Raw genomic sequence first — 22,939 nt, 5'->3', positions numbered from 1 at the left:
AACTCGTAGCACTAAGATTTTTCATGATTGAATACGGCCTATAATGAGTTTCAAAGAACCAAATAATCCAAGATCATACAAAATCGTCATCAAATCCATCTCACTGAGAACGGGCTGTTTTGTTATCGTAACCAAACTAAGGCGGGGCTATTTTTCTCGGTCCAATAAAAAAGGAGATTGGTTGTGAAGCCTGCCGTCTATGGAGGAAATTTCTGTCAATCAAAACGTAGCCTAGCAAGGTTGTTTCGCGATGTGAACTAAAAGTGGACCTTTTCGGATCCTTACAAAAGCCGAAGTACGTCAGTTTCTTTTTTCACTTTCAGTACATTTATAACACATTTAACAAACGTCCAGCTGTAATAAATGCATGCCAACTTCAGTCTAAAAACCGCGTTTATCCGGAATAAACATTCTGACATGTCATCCTGCGCGTGACTGGCTGTTTACCCTTATGACATAACTTTTATATAGTTGAACGTCTGTTCGTTATTATTCTATATATATATATTTTAAATCTGGTTTCTATGGCAACAAAAGAACTCATACCAAAGAACTCGTTACAGTGAAAGACAAAGGAATGTGTGAAAGAACGCGGACGCTGATGTTTGTTTACATTTCAAAACAGCTGTTTCTAGCGAACAGTACAGTACAGTAAAAATGCATGTTCTTTTTTCTCTTATAGATCTTATATCTGTTCCACTCTGAGGGTTCAGATGGCATGTGTGATCATTTTGTAATTTGATTTTTTAAATTCTGGGTAGTCATAAAAAAAGTAGACGCAGTGAATGTCATTTGACTATTTAAGAAGAACCAGATAAGTTAAAATGCCTTAAATGGAAAATATGTCTATATTTTATTTATCTATACATTAAGGCCACGTATATATAAAAACAAAACTGTCAGCAAAATTTCTGTTATTAGTTCTTAGTATTTTTGTTTCACAGAATCTTCACCAAACCAGTTTAAACCAACTGTTAAAATAGATTAGAGAAGTAGGTTTTTCTCACCTTGTTTTAAATTATCTTTAGCTTGCGACTGGTACAATTTTAGTAGTTCCTTTTATAGTGAAAATATTTAGCTTTTACATTACCAGATTTTGTATTTCTGCTTAAAAGATGCCTAGTTTAGCAGAAACATTCAGGACAACTGGTTTGATGTATTTCAGCAATGATCCCGATTATAGCGATACCAAAATAATCAGAAATGTAATTGATCTCTACTACTTGGAAAATAAAGCATTCATACATAGAAAGGGGAAAAAAGTATAAGCACTAGTAGTGATGCTTTACTGCTTAATCCAAAATTTTTCTCTGGTCATCCAAGATGTAGATGAGTTTGTTTCATTATAATACCAGATTTGAAGAAATTTGGAATTGCAGATATGTTGGTGGATTTTGATGGAGGACAACAAGGGATACCACTCAAAATCACTAATATTACTGATATATCATGCTTCTCTATGAATAAATATAATGTGCATATCAAATGTGAGTTATCTTTAGTTACTGTGATTCTTTCACTCAGCAGACTACGGATGACCTCTTGACCTTGTTGGCAGGAAACTAGTCAGACCATGGCCGCTGGTGCTGCAGTCGGGGAGGGTCAGATCCAACGGATTATCAGAGATCTGCGTGGTACGGATGTGCGTTGGCTTTCATGAGAGAGGCAGAGCTATTGTTTAGAGAGTGAAAAGAGACATGTGGTCCATGGTGGAGCACGTGCAGTTACAGTCCTCAGGGTGCTGGCTTTCAACATGGGGGAAAGAGAAATGCAAAACCAGAGAGACCTGCTTGTCAGAGTTCATCCCTTATGTGTGCCGTATCAGTTCCTGAGGAGGATGAAAGGCGCGTGGAAGACATACAACTAAAAATGGGCTAAAGAAGACACTTTTTAAACCCTTGAAAAAATGACTATAAAATTGGGTTTTGTTGTCTGTGATCATTATTAATAGCAGTGTGTTCCTCTGTTTTAAAATGTGCCTTTACATATCTTGATGTCATCTTGATTGTCATACTTGCTTTATTCTGATGGTCTTTTCTAACAGATGCTGTTTCAGAACTGACAAAAGAGTATAAGGAGAACGGCGAGCCCCATTACAGATGACAGCACCAACCTGCACAAATTCTCCTACAAACTGGAGTACCTGCTTCAGGTCAGAGACATGGACACGGAAAAAAAGATGTAAACGGGCTCCAAAAAATTCTTATTTGATAGATCAAAGTTGTTAAAAATGCGTATGATTTCATTGTATTTGTTGTGTAAATTCTCATGCAGCCTGACCAACAAAACAGTATCACATTCTCACCTGCCAATCAAGCATTGTGCTAAAACAAGGATTTTTAACTTTACTGTTATTTAAAGCTGCAGTAGGGAACTTTTGACGCTCTAGCGGTTAATAAACAGAACTGCTTGCGTCTTGTAGAAGAACATCGTAGCCGGAACTACTTCTCTCTGTTTATGTCTATGAAGAATCACAAAGGTACTGGGTTACTCTGCCGCGGTAACCCCGAAGCAATCTAAAATAGTCTGAAATAAACACTTATTATAGGTGCACCCTAGAGATTCAGGACAAGCTAAAACACGGTTTGGAAAATGGATTCATCGTGTACTCGCTTATTATATAAATTTTTCTACATTTTAAACACAAACAAAGTTACGGACCGTAGCTCTGGTTGTTTTTTACCGGGAGCGGATGACTTTCTGCAAATGGCAATAGGACCACTGGAGGAGCCAGAGGAGCTTGATTTTTTCACAGATTATCTGTCTCATATTCTACTGTCAGGACATAATGACAGGTTTAAGAAATATGTAAAAAATATATTTTTACAAAAGTTACCTACTGCAGCTTTAATCAAGGTACACTTGGAATGCAAATGTAAGATGATGTCTTAGAAAAATTAAACAAAGCAATAAAAATAATTGGCTAATGGGCTATTAAATATGTTTTCCCTTTAAATGAATTTGTTATGTACAGTGGCCGAGAGAGCTCAACACACTGCGACTTAAGAAAGCACATGCTAATAGACGTTTTCAACGGCAACGACATAAACATACGATACTGTGCATGCTCGCTTTTGTGGCCCTAACTTAACTTCCGGTAGACTTCCAAATAGAATCAATAACAACAGCTAAGTAGTCCATCTAGAGTAGATTATTTTTGATAACATCCAAAATATGTTTGAATCTTGAAAATATGTAAATCAGACTTACTGAAAATGCTAATTCATTCTCCACCTGCAGGAGGTGCTTTAAAGCGGGAGAAACAGGTTTCCCGGGTAACTGTTGTACACAAAGCAGCGCTGAGCTCACAAACGCTGTTTTATCAGACATATAACATGTGAGATGAAATGAAAATTACATCGAAAATTTTGTAGACTAATTAAAAATAGTCTTCCTTCAGAAATACAGTGATATAAAAACACCCGCGCCTCGTTTTGATTTTTAAACGTGCAGTACGTGCTCATGTTTATTCAATGAAGCCTTTTGGAAAATCTGTCAGTTTTGATATTGTGAGCACCACAAATAAATACACATATGGTAAACACATCCCACAGCACAAGAGTCTTGAGCCCAACTTCAGTCTACTACTCATCATCTTAACTTTTAACTGTGTTTGTAGACAGCACCATGGCCAGATTGATAAACAAAAACAGACCAGAAGTTAACTTAGGGTCAGACGCATGCGCCCGATGAAACCGTCTAAGCACCAGCAAATTAAGAAAACATCTTCATCATTTTGACAACACATGTGCTACAAATTCTCACAACACGACCAAATACAAAAACGCACTGCAAATACACACAAAACGACCAAATACAGAATCACACAGCATGTAGTGTGTGTGATTCTTAACCATAATTATATTATAGAAAAGGTGTATTAATTATGTTTTTGGTCTTTGCTATTTTTTACAAGTACCATTTTTGGGGGGTTGATTTCCATTTGTGTACTTACTACACAAATACAACAGTTAAACTATGGTTAGTGTCATTTGTGATTACTAGGGTTTAACTATAATAACCATGTCTTCTTAATTTGCTGGTGTTTTTTCTGTTTGCATGTGTTTTTTTTTTTTCATTTGCAGTGCATTGAGCTCTATGGGCCACTGTAGTTTTGAGCTCGTTGGCAGATGTTTTAATCATGAACCCACTTCAAAATTGAAAGTATTATTTTATGTAATTGCATCTCAAGTAAATATAACTTGATATAATCTTAAAACATTAAATTTATTTTCATAATCTAGTGGTTGGTAGAAGAGCTTTTCATACCTTAAGGTTTTTTTTCTGTTCTTTTTTTTTTTTTTTTTACTTTTTCATTTAAACTTCTTTGAGCCTGCTTTTAAGATGTTTCTCAGTCATCTATCTGAAGTGTTATGTTATTGTTGTGTTGCTCAGTTCGACCAGAAGGAGAAAACAACTTTTCTGGGATACAGAAAAGACTACTGGGATTATTTCAGCGACTGCCTGGCCAAAATCAGAGGAGCAAACGATGGAATCCGCTTTGTTAAATCAATTCCAGAGGTTAATATCGATCTCACTCTCATATTTTTTTATAATGTTAGCAATAAAAACAAACTAATGCAAATGCATAAACATGTAATACAGGAAATAAAAATTCATAAACCTGTATCATTCACATTCACTTATTAATAACTAACTAACAATACTAGTTATGTGACTAATATTTTATTATTAATTTATAATAGTAATAATTTATTGTTAAATGTATTATTCTCTTGCTTGTGTATGCATGAAAAAGCGGAAAAGGTCAATTTTAACCACCCTTTCTTTTATTATGATGTGCTGTATTACTGGACATCTCTTGTCTGTAAAAACACACCTATTGTTTAAACAAACCTTCCTGTCAGATTTGTCCAGTTCTCTTGTGATACTATTGTTTAGGTTGTTCCTTGTCTGCCCGCATTATACGCTGATCTAAAGGCCATGTTTTTTTTTAAAGAGCCACTTCCACTTGAAAGCTGTTTGATATTGTTCACGGTCAGATTTTTTGTACTGTCTTGACACTGAGCTCTTCTACAGCGGTGACCAACTTCCATGTTTCGTGGTGTGGTCAGTTTCGGTCTCATAGATGCTGAATTTTGGGAATTAAATTTGATTAACAATAGGTAAATTATTCAGCTTTGACTGGTTACAGGTTGTAGTCTGTATGCATGTATAAACAAAGGTATTTAATTATGCCACACAGAAAAAGTCAAACATCCACCAGTTTAAAAGGAAAAAAATTCTGTCAATTAAAAAGTTTTAACATTTTAAAATGTCATTCACCTCAAATAGTAAGTAACCACCCAAAAAATCCTAGCAATAACTTGCAACTACCTTGAAAAATGTCCAAAAAAACAACAATTATTTGATCCGTTGCCATTCAAATTTGAATAATGTCCGATATGTTTTGGAACAGTGCAGATACTTGAGTGGCAGTAAAAGCTTTGATCTTTTTCTGTCTTAGCTGAAGACGTCTCTGGGTAAAGGCAGAGCATTTATCCGTTACTCACTTGTGCATCAACGGCTGGCTGACACACTCCAGCAGTGCCTCATGAACCACAGGGTCACCAGGTAACACTTCACTGTCACCTCACCTGTCATGCTACACATCTTTCTTAATAAACATAGAATTTAATATTCAGACACGTAGCCAAGGCTTTGTTTGAATTCCAAATATTGCACTGAAATGTTCCTGACATTATTATTTTTTATTATTTTATATATTTTTTAATGAATACAAAGAAAAGTGTGTCAGTGCAATGTTTCTACATGTATGTGTATGACTTTTTTTTTTTTACATTAATGCAGTACTTTGTTAAATGTTTGGAAAATTACCATTTTAACGTTTTTGATAAAGTCTCTGTTTAAAAAAATACAGTAAAAACAGTAATATTGTGAAATATTATTACAATTTAAAGTTAATGGTTTTTATTTCAATATGATTCAAAATATATATTTTTTTCTGCGATGCAAACTGTATTTTCAGCACCAGTCTTCAGTGACTGATTTGCTGCTCAAGAAATATTTCTTATTATTATCAATGATGAAAACAGTAGTGTTTGCTTAATTATGCAGAAACCTCGATATGCTACCATTCAAATTTTAATTGTGTGTGTTTTGAGTGTGTGTGGTTTTTAAAATAGAAATGAATGCTTTTATTTAGCAAACATAGATCAGATTAATAAAAATGACAGTAACATTTTTTTTCATAATTTTACAAAAGATTCAATTTTCACATTTTCAATTTCAGACTCTTTTCTTCTGAACTTTCTATTCATCAAAGAATCCTGAAAAAACAATATTAAGTAAAGTGGAAGACTAGAGTAATGATACAAATAATTCTTTACAAGACTTCATTACAAACGATTACAAATTCTAATGTTTCAAACTTTTGACAAGTACTATATACAATATGGACATTAATAATAGTTATAATGATAATAATTAACTTATTTGGTTTATGAAAAATATGAATATTATATATATATAAAACAATAACAAAAGTTTTATAAAATAGTTTATATGGACATTTGAAAAATAAATGTTGTTATAATCATCTATTATTGCACCTTTAACAGTACTTCTCAAACTTCAAACTAATAAAAATAATAAAACATGCAAAAAATACATAATGTGTATATGTGATGTGCATTGCATATATGCAGCAATGTGTGACTGCATTTTAAACACGGCAGTAAATTAAATATTTTACTTTATTAATAATTTAAAATGGAAATACAACTTGATATTTTAATCAAGTTTTTAATCAAGGTTAATCATTTCATCAAATAACTTATTGTAATCCAACATTTGTATGCCAGAGTTTAGCAAATACACAAAATGGTTTCATGCAGCATTTCTGTGATTATGGAGAAATACACCTGAAATAGGTTGTGCCATTATTCATGATTATTCATGCTGATGTCTGTGTTCACCATCTAAACCAAAAAAGGGGAAAACTTGTGCATAAGCTGCCATTTCCGCTTGTTCTGTTTACAGTGTTTTAACAACACACAGCTTAATTCAGTAGAAACAATACTGAGAGTGCTTCCCTTTCAGTTTTACTTCTTTAAATTGGCTTCCCTCTTTAAAGAAATCACCTTTACTTTTTTACTCAAGGATTATGGGTCTGTGCTATGTATGTTTATACAAACATTTTTATTTTATTTTTTTCTGTGTGATCAGAAGGTAGTCTAAACATTATTTCCATATTCTAGTTGTATTCAAGTTTAAGTTTTTTGTGAAATGAATTAAAAAGTAATGAAGATGTGTTGGAAGCTTTATTTTCAAACTTTGAAGCATTACTATTTGTGGCGAGTGGGGCGGGGCCGAGGGACGTGGGAACAAGGAGTGAGGCCCCACTCGCCACACTATTATAAAGTCAAGTCAAGTTCAAGTGACTTGACTTTATAATAAAGTCACTTGACTTTTGACATTTACACTAGAAAACATATTGATGTGTCATTGTATCATTTTATTCCTTAAAGCTGCGGTAGGTAACTTTTGACGCTCTAGCGGTTAATAAACAGAACTGCTTGCGTCTTGCGGAAGAACATCGTAGCCGGAACTACTTATTATAGGTGCCACTTATTATAGGTGCACCCTAGTGATTCAGGACAAGCTAAAAACACGGTTTGGAAAATGGATTCATGGGGTGCTCACTTATTATATAAATTTTTCTACATTTTAAACACAAACAAAGTTACGGACCGCAGCTCTGATTGTTTTTTACCGGGAGCGGATGACTTTCTGCAAATGGCAATAGGACCACTGGGAGGAGCCAGAGGAGCTTGATTTTTTTCACAGATTATCTGTCTCATATTCTACTGTCAGGACATAATGACAGGTTTAACAAATATGTAAAAAATAAATTTGTACAAAAGTTACCTACTGCAGCTTTACATTTTCTTTACTTGGTCTTAAAAGGTCTTACATTTACATTCATAAACACCTGCAGAAACCCTTAATGTAATAAGATTTGGAGTGCCATCATTTTTATTTCTTACTGAAGAACTAGACTTTGTTTTTTAATGCCTTATTTTATTTAATTTTTTTAACTGGTGTTTTTCTGTAGTGACTGGTATAATTCCCGGAGCCCATTTCTGAAACCCCATCTCAGTGTGGACATCATTAATTACCTCTATGAGCTCAATGATGTTCAATTTGATGTTGCATCCAGGGGTCATGACCTTGACTCAGAGTGGCCCACTTTTGCAAGGTAAGCAGAATATGAATTTATATATTTCTAATATAAACAATGAAACATCAGCCGTATATTACTACAAAAACACTGGCCCACATATAATGCTTCTAATTTATGGTCCATTTACCATTTACCTGGAAATAGTATGTGTGTGAATTTGTTTGAATGAGCTGATTAATGTTCAGTTAATATAATTTAAAGCTAATTTAAAAAAATATCTTACAGTAGGACACTGGGAATTACTAGCTCCCCCAGTCACATGTGGAAACCACCGAGTCGTAGTTCCAGCATCAACAGTCTGGCCAGTACATACTCTCAGGTACCAGCACACCTTTTGAAGATCCCTGTTCTCATGTATCATTCTAAACTTAGAAATACTTAAACTACTGTTTTATATCCAGTAGATGGCTTTGTTTGTGTCTCTTTCTTTCATTCTATGTATATTTCCTCTAACATTCATTGTAGCAGGCCCATGAGTTTCCTGGGAGTCCAGACTTTGGACCTGGACTTCTATCTGACGTGTCTGTCCAAAACTCCAGTGGACTAAATGATTCATCCATCAGTGCTATAGACGAACTCCGTCTGGAGCTGGACCAGTCTGAATTAAAGCAAAGGGAGCTCCTCGACCAGGTTCAGCAGTTTGGCAGAGAGGCAGGTGAACTCCACGGGGTTGTGGTAGAGCTCCAAAGGCAGCTGGATGTCTCTCTAGCTGCTCAAGGTAACCATCAGGAGCTCCAGCGGAACCTGGAGGTGCTAGCTGAGAGCGAACAAGCACTATCCCATGAGCTGGAGGTCTTAAGGGGACGTGAGACTATCAGGGAGGCCTCCTATAAGGACCTCCAGGACATGTTGGCAGCAGCAGAACGGAAAAATGAAGAACTGATGGCAAGGCTAGATGGAGTATTGGATGAGAAAGGCCAGAGGGCGGCCAGTGACTTCAACTCTGCCCAGAAGATTCACGAGCTGTTAAATGAATTGAAAGAGGCTGAGAAGGGAAGGATAAATGCTCTGGCAGAAGGAGAAGAGAGGAGGAGGCAGGCGGAACAGCTGGCTGAGAAAGTCAGAATGAAGGATGAAGCACTCAAAGAGACTGAGGTGAAAATGGCAGCTTGGATGGAAAAGGGTGAGCAACTGCAAACCAGCGCAGACGAGCACCGTAATGTCATGGACAAACTTCAAGGGGCACTTGCAGTGCGAGAGAAGGAGACCAGCAACCTGCAAAAGCAACTGCAAGATCTCCAGCACTCTCAGGAAACTATGGAAAAGAAGGCCAAAGTGGAGCGGAAGGAAATGCAAGAGGATAAAGAAGAGCTTGAGAAGAAGGTGAGTGGTCTGGAAGAGCAGTTGCAAACATCACGGACACAGCTGAAGACTAAGGAGTCCAGTCTTCTCTCCAGTATCAAGAGAGTCCAGCATTTGGAAAAGGAATCAGAGAAGCTTAAAAGCGATAAACAGAATCTGAGAGAAACCATATCTGCACTGGAGAACAGCACCAAAGAGCAGGCCAAGAAGATTGAGGAATACAAAGATAGTTGTGGCAAGCTAATAGAGGAAAACAGCAAGCTCCTCCAGATGGGGAACAAAAATGAACAGACCAAGAAGGAGTTGCTTGAAAACAAATCTTCCCTGGAGAGTGAACTGGCTGGATTGAAGGCCTCAGAGAAGCAGTTGCGAGCGCAAATTGATGATGCCAAAGTGACTGTGGATGAAAGAGAGCAGCGGCTCAGAGAGGAGAACAGAAGTCTGGATGAAAGGCTGCATAAGGCCAACTTGCAATTGGAGGAATCAGAAAGTTCAATTCGCCAACTGAAACTGGAGAACAAGGACAACATGGAGGTTCAGGTGACTCTTAGAGCATCTCTCACAGCCATGCAGGAGGAGATACGCAATATCAACAGCCAGATTGCTGAACTTGAGAAGAGTCTTGGAGCTGCGAGATGCAATGAGGCAAACCTGACGGCACGGCTTAAAGATAAGGATTCCCAAATTGAGGATTGGGAGAAGCTCTGTGAGGAGCTCCAGGGAAGGGTGGAAGAACTTGAAGGTCGGGAGAGGGATTTGGAAATGGAGAAGACAAAGACCGAAAGAGCCTTAGTTAAACAAACAGAGATGATTAAGACTCTTGAGGCCCAGAGGACAGCTGTGGAGAAGGTCCAACTTGAGCAGAGTGCATTCCATGCTAAAGAGACCCAAGAGATGGCCTCAAAAGTCACTCTCCTGGAAGATCAGCTGGGACTGAGTGTGAAAGAGGTTTCTAGGCTTCAAGAGGAGGTGCTTGATCTCAGGGCTAAACTTTACAGTGCTGTGGAGGAAAAGGACAAGACCAAAGCAAAGCTGGAGGTCACAGATGCTTCCTGTGCAGAGCTACGAACCTTGACCGAGCAGTTAAAGAAGCAGGCAGAGGAGCAGAATCGACTGCATGTGAAAGAGCTGCTGCAGTCAAGCCAACGGGTAGATGCCATAGCTTTGCAACTGAATCAAGAAACGTCCACATGCAAGAAAACCACTGCTGAACTCACTTCAGTCCAAGAGGAGCTTGCAGATCTCAAGGCCCAGAATGAAAGGTTGGTTGTGGAGAATACAGAGACCAGGGAGGGTCTCCATCGGGTCAACACAGAAATGGCAGAGTTGGGAATGACAGTTTGCAAGCTCACCGCAGAGCGGGAAGAGGCCCGGGAACAATGGGCTGCAGAAGCTGCTAGGATCCAGGAACTTCAACAGCAAGGAGTAAAGGAAATAGAGCGACTTAATGCTAGCTTGGTGGCTCTTCACCAAGAAAACTCCAGTCTAAAAGAAGAGCTCCAGCAGATGGAAAAACATTCAGAAACAGTGCTGGAACTAAAGGAACTGCTGGACAAAACCGAGGGTGAACGGGACGCTGCTCGCGAAGAGATCGCCGCAGTGAAATTTCAGATGAGCACGGAGAGTATGACTTTAAAAAAACAGATAAAGGTAAAATAATCCCAGAATCATCAGTCATTATCACTTCAAATCTATTTTGTCAAATACTTGTGCTGTGTTCATGTCATGGTTTAATCACTGTAATAAGTAGACAACTCTACTCTGTACAATGTTTCTGGAATAATTTGTTTATATAAAACCCTCATAATGCAAAATGCATTATAGAAGAATTATAAAACAAAACCATCTTGTGTGTGTGTGTGTGTGTGTGTGTGTGTGTGTGTGTGTGTGTGTGTGTGTGTATAGTATCTAAAACAGTATAACATGTTTTTACATGTCACACAGTTAAGTGAGAAAAACTGGTCATGAATCAAGTTCATGTGAATGCTATATAAAAGGCAGGAACTCATAATTATAGTATTTCTGTGTTGATATGAATGCAGCATCAGTAGCTTTTTGATTAACAGAAATCGAAATCCTTTTCATGTAAAATTGTGATCTTAGTGTTACAAATATTTTCCTTTATTAACTACTTTATGCATTTTTTCTTGATATAGGCTTTATTAGTATTTGTTTTTTAATCTAGAGCCTTAATGAAGAGATTAAGGGGTTGAAAACTCAGCTAGACATGGAGTTGAAGAAGACATCTGAGCTGGAGGCCAAATTATCCGAGTTAGAGGTACAGTATGCAAATGTTGAGCCAGATGAGGCCAGACTAACAGCATCACTTTTAATACTTCTATGTAATTGAGCTACATGATCATCAAATAGTTTTTGAATACCAGCATGTGAATGAATATTATTCATCTCTGTTGGGTGATAACACTGGTATTGATAGGTGATGAATGTCTGATCTCTCGCTGCTCCTTTTGTTCTTGTTCATTAGAGACCCACTGTGCCAGACAGTGGAACAGAAGACAAGAGATTGGGGTTAATTGCCAGACAGTGATGCATTTGCTTCTCATTAAGTCTATAATTAGGAACAGTGCAGGCTGTTACCTGCAGATATTTGTCTGTTTGTCTGTATAAGTGCCTCTGTAATAAAAAAAACAAACTATTATTCCTCTGTGAAAAACTTTATAATAGAAGCACAGTGGTCAAGTGTATTTGATGGTAAAACCAAGATGCTGAATTATTGTTCATGCACCATGGTATTTAAAAGAATATCACAAAACAAGCTATTATACAAAAAGCAGTACTGTGGAACTATAGTGATGTAAGATGGTAATACTATTGTGCCTTGAAATGGACAACGGTAGTAAAATGCATGGAATAAAACCAAACGAGACAAAATAACTGTACAGGGTTTCTGTGTACAAGTTGTGTTCATGCATTTGGCTGTTTGTTTGTGTTTTTAGGCAGTAAATCTTGAATACTCTCATCTGATTGAGGAGAAAGACTCTCACATCACTGACTGTGAGACTCGAATGCGTGAGAGAGAGTGTGAGACACAGCAACTGCAAGAAAGTGTATCAAGGTGAGCGATCAAAAACACAATAAAAGCGCTCATGAAGTACAGATAATGGATCTGCTTGTGTAAAAGCAATCACTAATGGATTTCCAATTGGATCTTCATAAGGATTTCTTGAACCCTGGAAGAGATTCAGTTTTAGTAATCAGTTAGGTTATATTTGTATGAATTATTATTAGCTTCTGTTTTCCTTTTCTCTCTCCATAAGTACCAAAGAGGCTCTTAGTGAGGTACAGAAAGAGAGGGAAGAACTGAAGCAGAAATTGGATCAAGTGTTGTCAGAGACTCAGAATCAGCATCTCCGGATGACTGCAGAGCTGGAGGATCTGGGCCAAACCAAAGTAAACCTGGAGGAACGGCTCATCGAACTTATCAGGTCTTTATATAGCCTTGCCATTCAGGGTTAACTTCTTTTTCCTTACCTAAAAACAAGGTTATTTCATTGTTTATAATTAGCTAGCTTGTTTCATGATTATAGGTTAGGTTTGAACTTAATCCAGTTTTTCTAACATGTCTTGTCATGTTTGTAAAGCTCTGTCACACCTTGCAAGTTTGCCACAAAAACAGATTTCCACCTATTTATATTGAGAATCATTAATTTCACTCTTGGTGTAAATATATTTGTTACGAAAATCATGATTAAGTTTACTTTTTGAAAATTCTTTAAATAGTTTGAAATAGTTTTGATGCAAAAATAACTAGTTTTGTTCTTTTATAAGTTAAGGTGTCAAAATAATTGGATGATTTGTAGGAGATTCTTTTGGTTTATCTTTTAGTTTATATATGTGTGTGTGTGTGTGTGTGTGTGTGTGTGTGTGTGTGTGTGTGTGTGGTGTGTAAAAAGTTTACATTTAAAAACAAAATATACAATTTTCAAACAGAAAATCGTCCAGTCATTTTCATTCAAAAACTAAATATATATATTGTTTTTGAATGAAAATGACTGGATGATTTTTTGTTTGAAAATTTTATATTTTGTTTTTAAATGTAAACTTTTTTGTCTTGATCCAAGCACCTCAATTTATTTTACTACTTCACCTTGTATGTCATCTTGTGCTACTTGAAATAAAAAGCTCCAGTCACGCTTCAGAGGAGAAAAAACTTTAAAAAAAGACTAAAACCTGTTTTACAGATGAAGCTGCTTGAATTATCGAGATGTTAAGAAAAACTGATAATAGCAGTGTTCAGTGTCTGTATATTAAAATACAATAAGCATAAAAAATCAAGAGAAGAGCCCATTCTCACCTGCTGGATTGTTGTTACCCTCTCTCGGTTTAATTCAGTATTTTTACATTCCTGCCACACTCACACGCAAGCAGATGTTTGTTATTTGCTATTTTTAAGTGCATGGCTTATTGAGTTCTAGGTGAATAATATTATTCACATAATCAAACCGCTGCAGATGTAATAAAACTCTGTCCTTGACACGAAAAGGAAATGAACCATGAAAGGTGCTTTAAGACATTGAGGACCCCAAAAGACAAAAGAGAACCAAAGAGATTTCTTTGAGAGTCTTTGTTTCTATATTCTCTTTTTTCTATCTGTGTTTCAGGGATAAGGATGCTCTGTGGCAGAAATCGGATGCTCTGGAGTTCGAGCAGAAGCTGAGAGCGGAGGAGCAGTGGTGGCTGGTTGATAAAGAGGCCACACATTGTCTGGGCTGCCAGGGCCAGTTCACATGGTGGCTGCGGCGCCATCACTGCAGGCTGGTGATCTCCATAACACCCTCTCTGATCTCAAGTTGAAATGCAAAAAACTACAGAAAAAAATGCATGGATATTAATGTTACTAGAAGTAGAAGTATTGTACACATCTTTTGAAGAAAGGCTCAGAAAGATTTATCAATCACATCACGGTAGTTTAGCACACTATGTGCTAAGATTTTTTTTTTTTTGAAATTACGGTACACTTCATTGAGAGTATGTATTGTACAGTGCACAATGAATATTTTGTTTAATTAACGCCAGTATGCATACATTTTAAAGTGAGTTTTGAGCTTCCAAATCAATTTGTTGTGTCTGTATGTGCGTTTATGTATGTGGTTTAGCACTGGAGGAATTTATATTCAATCATTGTCTTTTTCTGGGCAAACACAACACATCTTTGGCTGTTTACTTTGCTACCTGATCTACATAATGACTTTAGTCAATCTGGCTGAAACAATGCAGACGAAACATGCAAATAAATAGAATTTCATTCTTAGTCAATCCTCACCTCAGGTCTTTTAGACACATCCTGAGGTTTTACTGCAATTCATTGAGTACATTAAAGGAATTGTTCACCCCAGAAATTAAAATTCACCATCAGGCAGTCCAAGAACAGATTTGGAGAATTGAATCATTAAATCACTTGAATACTAATGGATACTGTGCAGTGAATGGGTGCCGTCAGAATGAGAGTCCAAACAGCTGATAAAACATTACAATAATCCACACCACTCCAGTCAATCAGCTAACCTCTGGTGAAGTTAAGTGCTTTTCACTTCACAAGACAATAATTGATGGACTGGAGTGCTGTGGATTATCCTGATCTTTTTATCAGCTGTTTGGACTCTCATTCTGACGGCACCCATTCACTGCACAGGATCCATTGTTGAGCAAGAGATGGGGATGAAGAAACAAAACCTACATCTTGGCCTGAGGTTACATTTTCAGCAAATTTTGATTTTGAAAACAGTTTTCAGTACTTATTATAACATTTTTGCATTATGTATAAATTTAATAGAATTCTTATTTTAAGACCTGATAAGTAATTTGCCAACAATTTTCTGCAACTATTTACACAGAGTCTGAAATTTTTATCAAAGGAAACAAAACATATTTGGACGCCTAAATGGACTTTTAAAAGTTTTTTTTTGTTTTGTTCCAAATCTGCTGACTTTTGTTATACTGTGTTCTTGGCAGGTTGTGTGGCCGTATCTTCTGTTACTACTGCAGCAATAATTTTGTGATGACCAAAAACTCAAAGAAGGAGCGCTGCTGCAGAGAGTGCTACACACAGCACAGCGCTGTGGTGGAAAGATTCACGAAAGCCGAACTCAACAGCTCATCAGAGAATCAACCTCCGCCTCTTCCAAATGCTGCCAGTCAACCACCACCACCCTATATACCCACACCAAGAGTTACAGGTACAGATGCAGCCAAAAACAGACCCTACTAATACTTATGAGTTGATTGCACATGAATGCGATGTGAAAAGTTATAATTATATACATGTTAATTGTGTAGTTTAGTTTGAATGCATTTTGTTTATGACAAGTAGCCAGAAAAAAACTACTCGTTTAGCTGATTCATGAAGACACACCCGTGCAATTAACTTGCATTTCTCATGATGGATACTCAAACTTAAATTACTCTTCATTGTGTTGCACTAGTGCTGAAAAACTTTCTGCCTCCTGACAGAGAAAAAAAAGAGATATCTGAATTGTCCATTTTATTCTTTATTATATCATAGTTTTTTTTTTTTGTAGTCTTGCAAGTATGACCTTCCCAGCAGGTCTTGAATGTAAAATTATTCTAGTAGTTGTAGAGTAGTTATTCTTTATGTTTTAAATTCAGGAAACTTTTTCCATTTAAGAGCACCTCAAAACTCCCTCAGCAAGCATCAAAGTTACTTTTCTTTCCTGTAAACTCTCTACATAAGTACTGATAAAAAAGGACAGTCACCGTTGAGTGGGTTTTTCATTGTGTGTGTGTGAATATACAGTAGCAGCACAGATTCAAAAGAGATCCTTCAAGGGCTTAAATGTATTGTTCTGCCTGGCATTCATCTTTAGTGACTGAAGAATGTCTTTATGAATGGATTGACTGGCCGGGAAGTCCATTCCTGAATGCTAAAAGACTAGAAACTGCTGCAGAGAGCTTTGTCATCATAATTGACAGGTGGAACGTCATAGATTTGTCTTGACCGTAACAAGCAGTCCTGTCATTGATGTACTGGACAGCAAATATTGCTGGTTAATAAATATATCTGTGTGTTTTTCTCACGGTGGTTCAAAAAGCCAGATACGATAAAAAAATCGTTGATGAAAATTTGATGTTTGTACTAAAGAATATTCTATTGATTTCAAGGTTTGATACCTGACATGCACATAGAAATCATCTCCAGCAATCTCTAGATATTTAAAAAAAAAACAATATACGTTCACTGCAGACTGTGATTGCTCAATCCTGACCAGCACTGAGAAAAGTAAAGTACCATGTGACAGCGCCATCTATGTATCATCAGTAATTCAAACCTGGATAATGATACTTGAAAACTTCAGTGAATTTAGAGCCACCTAGCATTATTGTAATATTATTTTTATAGTGATATAGTATTTTTTATATTTTAAAATAGATTTTATTTTCATATTTCCTTTTAATTTTAAAGTATTAGTATTTTTCCTTTGTGCATTTTCTAATTTATTTATTTTTTTAAGATTTATATTTAGCTTGAATTAATTTTTACTTCATTTTTAGTTGTATTGATTTAAGTTCTTCAATTTGTTTTATTTCAGTTAGATGACAAGGCAGAATTTTTAATTTTTTACATTTCTCATGGGTCAGTGTCATATTAATGCATATAACGTCCCGTGTCCTGACTTGCAGTCACAGATCCTGGCGACAAACCGGATGATGGGGCATTTGACATCATAACAGAGGAGGAAGTGAATGATACCTATGACAGTGACTCGCGCACCACCACCGGGTCACAGGAAGGAGGAGGAGATGGAAGACAAACTGGAGACCTGTAAGGATGATACATGCACACACACACAAATGATCCCAGACAACACCACCTGTAAAAACATTAATGTTCAGAAATTTGGGTTCAGTAAGATTTTTTAAGAAATCAATACTTTTATTCAGCAAGGATGCATTAAATTGATCAAAAGTGACTTCAAAGACATCTGTAAAGTTACAAAAGATTTCTATTTCTAGTAAATTCTGTTCTTTTGAACTTTCTATTCATCAGAGAATCCTGAACAAAAGGAGAACAACTGTTTTCAACATTGATAATAATCAGAAATGTTTCTTGAGCAGCATATTAGAATGATTTCTGAAGAATCATGTGACACTGAAGACTGGAGTGATGATGCTTTTTTTTACTGTATTTTTGTTCAAACAAATATAACACACATAAGAGACAGATGGAAAAAATCTTCCAGACACCAAACTTTTAAACAGCAGTGGACCTGCTGAACTAATCTAACTTTAAACCTGGTTTTTAGATATGCTTCTTCCATTTGAATTTAGGTAAAGTAAACAAAAAATAAGAGCTCAGTTTTAAGGTATATGCTGCTTAGGGTGTGTAGTTTTTGCAAATAATGATGCTTTCAGACTTATTATTGCAATAAGGCTAGGTGAAAGCCGGCATCTTTTTTTATTGCAAGACATATTCCATTCTTTTAACCTTAAAATAATCATAAATGCACTAAATAAGGAACCGCATTTACTAAATGAAATCATATAAAGAATTGTTCACTTCTGTATGAAGAGACCAGAGACAATGGATGTGCTAAAACATTCCCATGTCCTCACAATCACACTTCGAATGTGTCAGTTTGTAGCAGTGTTATCAAGATTCCCCAGGCTGCATCTCCGGCCTCTGTTTAGAAAATTGTGCTGTGATGCTTCTACAAATAAGTGTTACAGACAGACAGGAAGTCCTGCCGGGAGACTGATTGCAGGGGGGGATGATGACTGTCAATTTATGCGTTTCATGCCATCTTTGCGTGCATTTCCTGACATTTGTCACTCTGAGATGAGCACCTGCCTGGCATATAATTCTACAGCAACCTAAAAAAAATCATTTTCCTGTGGGTGAACAAGGTTTCTGTAATAAGATGCACTCCCCGATGGAAAGATTTTTATTTTTAGTTTATTTATTTAAATATTAAGCAGCACAAGTGTTTTCAACATTGATAATAATCAGAAATGTTTCTTGAGCAACAAAACAGCATATTCGAATGATTTCTGAAGAATCATGTGACACTGAAGACTGTAGGAATGATGATGAAAATTCAGCAATGAATTACCGTACATTTTAAAATATATGAAAATAGAAAACCATTATCTTAAATTGTAATATTATTCTCCAATTTCTGTCTTTACTGTATTTTATTATTTATAGCTTCAAATGGTGTTCCATCTGTTTCTGATGATTGTCTTTTACAGTAGCATATCGAGTGACATGACACCTGATGAACAGGAAGAGATGGTCCCTGTACAGGATGCAGAAATCACCCTCCTCAAGTCAGGAGAACTCACGTTAGTATACGCCTATAGAAAACACACGCACACACACACACACTCATCCGGTTATACAGTTATTTTTTCTGTTGATTGGGTGCATGTCTTTCTGTAGTGCCTCTGTGCCTCTGGATATAGATCAGATTCTTCATTTCGGTGATGGTTCCCGTGAACTGTTTGTCAAGTCCAGTTGCTACAGTGCCGTTCCCATCACTGTGGGCGACCGAGGGCCCATCATCAGCTGGGTCTTCTCTTCTGAGCCCAAGAACATCTCTTTCACTGTGGTGTACAGAGAGACACTTGACACACCTGTTGAGCAGGCCAAGGTAACACACACACACACACTGCCTTCAACACCTGTTTGGTTTGCAAAGGGTGCCACGGACAACTCATTCGCACATGCGCGAGTCGACCATCACTAAAGTTGCTCACTGTAAAATAACTGCCTTGTTAGTGTGATGCTCAGTAGATAGTCTTTTAAAAAGTCTCAGATAATTTGGTAATGGGTATCTCTGTGTCTTAAAAAATGATTTCTCAGAGCTCTGATCATAACTCTAAAAATTGCCCCTCGTTTAGTGTTGGGGAGTTATAAATCAATAAGAAGAAACATTTTAATATTATAATAATCATTATTTACTTTGACTTCCTTCTGTGGAAAAGGAGGACATTTTTTTTCATACAATGGAATGGAAAATTAGGCTTTTTATTGACCTAAAACCTTTTGCATCATCTTGTTTATATCGAAATAATATTTAGTTAAATACCATTGTTTCCAGCTAATTTTAAAATAATTTATTGAACATTCTTGGTTTTTATTATTTTAGTTAAATGTATTGCTATTTTATGCATGCACTTTAGATGCTTCCATTCTAATTAAGATCTCTTTTTTTATGTTACTAATAAATATTAAACGATCAAATTTGCCAGACTAAGTAGCTCTAATGTAGTTAGTGTTTGGTAACTTCTAGTCAGTGTTGTTTTAATTTTTTTTTTTATATGCTGTTTAGTATTTATTCTTGTTTTTTAATTAGCTTTTATTTGTATATTTTCAGTCATTTCATTTCTTTGTTATTTACAGTAACTTAGACTGTGTATGATAACTGCATGTTGAATAATAATCAGTTAGGCTAATACAAACTGCTGCATTTCTTCACAGACGTTGCATCAGCTTGCATTGTTACGTCCCTTCTGTGTGGCAGTGTCTCAAATGCATCCATCTTTATTCTCACTCCTTAAAATGATAACCATAAAGCAGCCCTTTTACCTCTTAGAGTGCTAAATCTATTTGATGTCCCTGTGGTTCAGGTTCTGATTCCTCTCACACGCTGTAACTCGCATAAAGAGACCATACAGGGCCAACTGAAAGTCCGCAATCCTGGAGTCTATACACTCATCTTCGATAACTCATTTTCCAGGTACAGTAACACACAGGTAGCATTTATACACTCCGGAGAACCTTTCAGAGCTTTTTTGCTTCACAGAAAATATCTACTCTTTTGACTGGTAGTATTTTGCTCATGATTACTATAGTAGGCTGTTTTTTTGTTGTGCAGTGCATTTTATTGGCTTTCTGTGGGTCTTGAAAGTATTAATTCACCCATCCACAAATTAAGGCCTTATAAAGCCGGAAGTCCAAAATTCACAAACTCATGGCACTATATTACATGCACATTGTGACAAGCTTTGTAAATACCGGAAACAATATCAGTGCTTTTAGCTGCTTATGCACTATAATTATAAAAACTTTTTAAGATATCAGTACACTGAAAAAAGCTTGTTATAAAAGCAATATTCACTCGGATACAGTTAAAAAGAAATGGCAAGTTACACATTGAACAGTATTTTGAAGTAGAAAAACTGAAATAACATATATTGTTTTCAATCGTTTTGCAGTAATCTTTGTTTTATTTACAACTTAAAAAAAAATGTTTACAGTGTAGTTATTAATTGGTAGGATGGAATGATCCTTGTTTCTCCTGTGTTTTCTTTTCTACAGATTTCTCTCCAAGAAGGTCAACTACCAGCTGACCATTGAGAAGCCCATCGTCTATGATGGAAGTGACTTCCCTTAAATGTGGCTTTGTGGTGTGTAGCGTCCTCGTGTGAACTTGATGTGCTTTATTTTCATCTTTATTCATCTCAGACCTGTTCCTGTGTGCCAAGAGTTTCTGTTTTAGAGTTGTATGGGTTAGAGTAGTATTAAAGTCATGTTTTATCGCTGATAGCATTCAGGTTATTCACAGTTTCTACAGCATATGTACTTATTGGAAAATGCTTTTTGTTCTGAACTCATCTACATCTTAGATGACCTGAAGCCAAGTAGATTTTAAGGAGGTTTTTGAGTGATTTATTCCTTTAAAAAATGGCAATTCAGAGAAGTCATTTTAATTTCTAGCTGCATATGACAGAGAATACAATTTAAGTCTGCAAACAAGACTTGGAGATATCCAGAAATGGCAGCAGTTTGTATCGATATCACACTACAGTTCCACTACGGTTGTCCAAAACGATAGTATGTGCTCTGAGTTTACCAAGTACACAGGGAAAAGAGAAAAATGTGTATTTTGACATATTTTCTTAAAGAAATGCTACATTAGAAATTTCATATAAGGTAAAACTGCATGCTTCACAAAAGCAACAAGCTATGCTTACGACTCTCCAGTTTTTTTTTGTTTTTTTTTTCTCTGATGTGTCATGACATAGTCCTGAAACTATAGCAGTTTACTATCTTTTTGTAGTCTCCACCAACTGTCAAATTGTCACAGGAATATTTATCTGCTCACTATTCTTGTGTCATCTAAAGCATTAATTATTCACAATTTATACAGGTAAATATGGCACTTTTTATTTAATCTACTCCGTGCACTATTTTGTATACAATATATTGAATCAAATGGCGGATACTATGTAGTCATTTAGCACTTGCACAAAGTGTCTATTTTTGCAAAATATAAGGCTCAGTTTTTTAATCTTATAAAATTGGATTGCATAGTATTTTTGACATGTTCAATTTTAATTCCTCCTTTCTGTATATGCATTACTGAATCTTCATCCTGGTAGATGGCCAAACACTAGTAATATGAACACTAAGGCTGTTAAACGTGTCTTGTTTGGTTTTAACAACTTTGAAAAGCAAATATCCAAGACACTCGTGTTTATTCAGGTGTATGTTTCACATACATTTCCAAGTGACAAAGCTGAACTAGACTGCTGCTCTTATGAAGATCTGTTTATATATTTATATTGTATCTCAAGCTCTTATTTGAATTTTGCGCAATTTTACATATTTTCCTAATAGGACTTGCTCTTTTACAGGAGTTTTCATATGGTATTTTAAATAAATTGGTGCATTTTAAATACATTTTAATGGATTGTTCAGGAAATTGTGAATATTTCATGAATGTAACTGAATTTGATGATATTTGTGAATCTATGCAATCACAGTGCAGTGTTTACAAATGGCTGAACCCTTTAAATGTAATAAAGTTGAATTGGTTCAACATTTAGTGCATCTGCTTCGTTTGTTCAGAAACATACTCTTGTCTGTATACATGCACACGATGATAAACAAGCGTTTTTAATTTTTTTGAATAGCCTGATTGAGTCTGTATTGGAAACACTGTGGTGTGTTGCTCACTAGATCTTCTGCTGCTGGTAATTTGGTGGTTTGCATGACATTGTTGGTCGTGATGTCAACATGAGGGGGCGACCTTCAGGTAGAATGAAAAAAAGTTTTCATAAAGTAAGTTTACAATATTAATATTATCCAGAGTACACAATTTTAAGTGTATAAAAAATACATAAAACAAATATGATGGAAGTCAGTTAAAGCTATAGGAAATAAAAATAAAAAGGTAGTTGTGACTTTTTTTCTCACAGTTCAGACTTTATCCTTGAAATTCTGAACTAACTTTATTTATTTCATGTGTAAAAAAAAAAAAAAAAAAAGTAACAATTTGCATCAGAATTTAGAATGTTATCTCCCAATATTGCACACTCAAGAAAAGGTTATATATACTGTAGAACCATTTTTAAGTGTTCAATCAAAATAATCCTTTAGGGTTCTTTGTAGTTGGAAAAAAAAAAGTTCTATATAGAACCCTTTAGAGGTTCCCATAAATTTTTCTT

At 36.0% G+C, this 22,939-nt stretch overlaps 1 protein-coding gene across 1 annotated transcript; it reads left to right on the top strand.

The window, feature by feature from the left end:
- Positions 1-183: 183 nt before the first annotated feature.
- Positions 184-22,313, top strand: LOC113078250 (FYVE and coiled-coil domain-containing protein 1-like). The gene is given in 19 exon segments (XM_026250573.1): positions 184-295; positions 1,528-1,634; positions 2,045-2,088; positions 2,090-2,152; positions 4,396-4,521; positions 5,468-5,574; positions 8,078-8,221; positions 8,432-8,525; positions 8,672-11,158; positions 11,694-11,786; positions 12,466-12,584; positions 12,787-12,954; positions 14,131-14,283; positions 15,482-15,705; positions 17,168-17,309; positions 18,737-18,829; positions 18,927-19,137; positions 20,117-20,226; positions 20,808-22,313. Coding segments are annotated over 18 exon segments (4,515 nt in total). The 5' UTR covers positions 184-295; positions 1,528-1,573; the 3' UTR covers positions 20,884-22,313.
- The last annotated feature ends 626 nt before the right edge of the window (positions 22,314-22,939 follow it).

This window comes from Carassius auratus, unplaced genomic scaffold (assembly GCF_003368295.1).
Source record: "Carassius auratus strain Wakin unplaced genomic scaffold, ASM336829v1 scaf_tig00024851, whole genome shotgun sequence".
Taxonomy (NCBI): Eukaryota; Metazoa; Chordata; class Actinopteri; order Cypriniformes; family Cyprinidae; genus Carassius; species Carassius auratus.
This window is presented reverse-complemented; position numbering and strand designations above follow the sequence as displayed.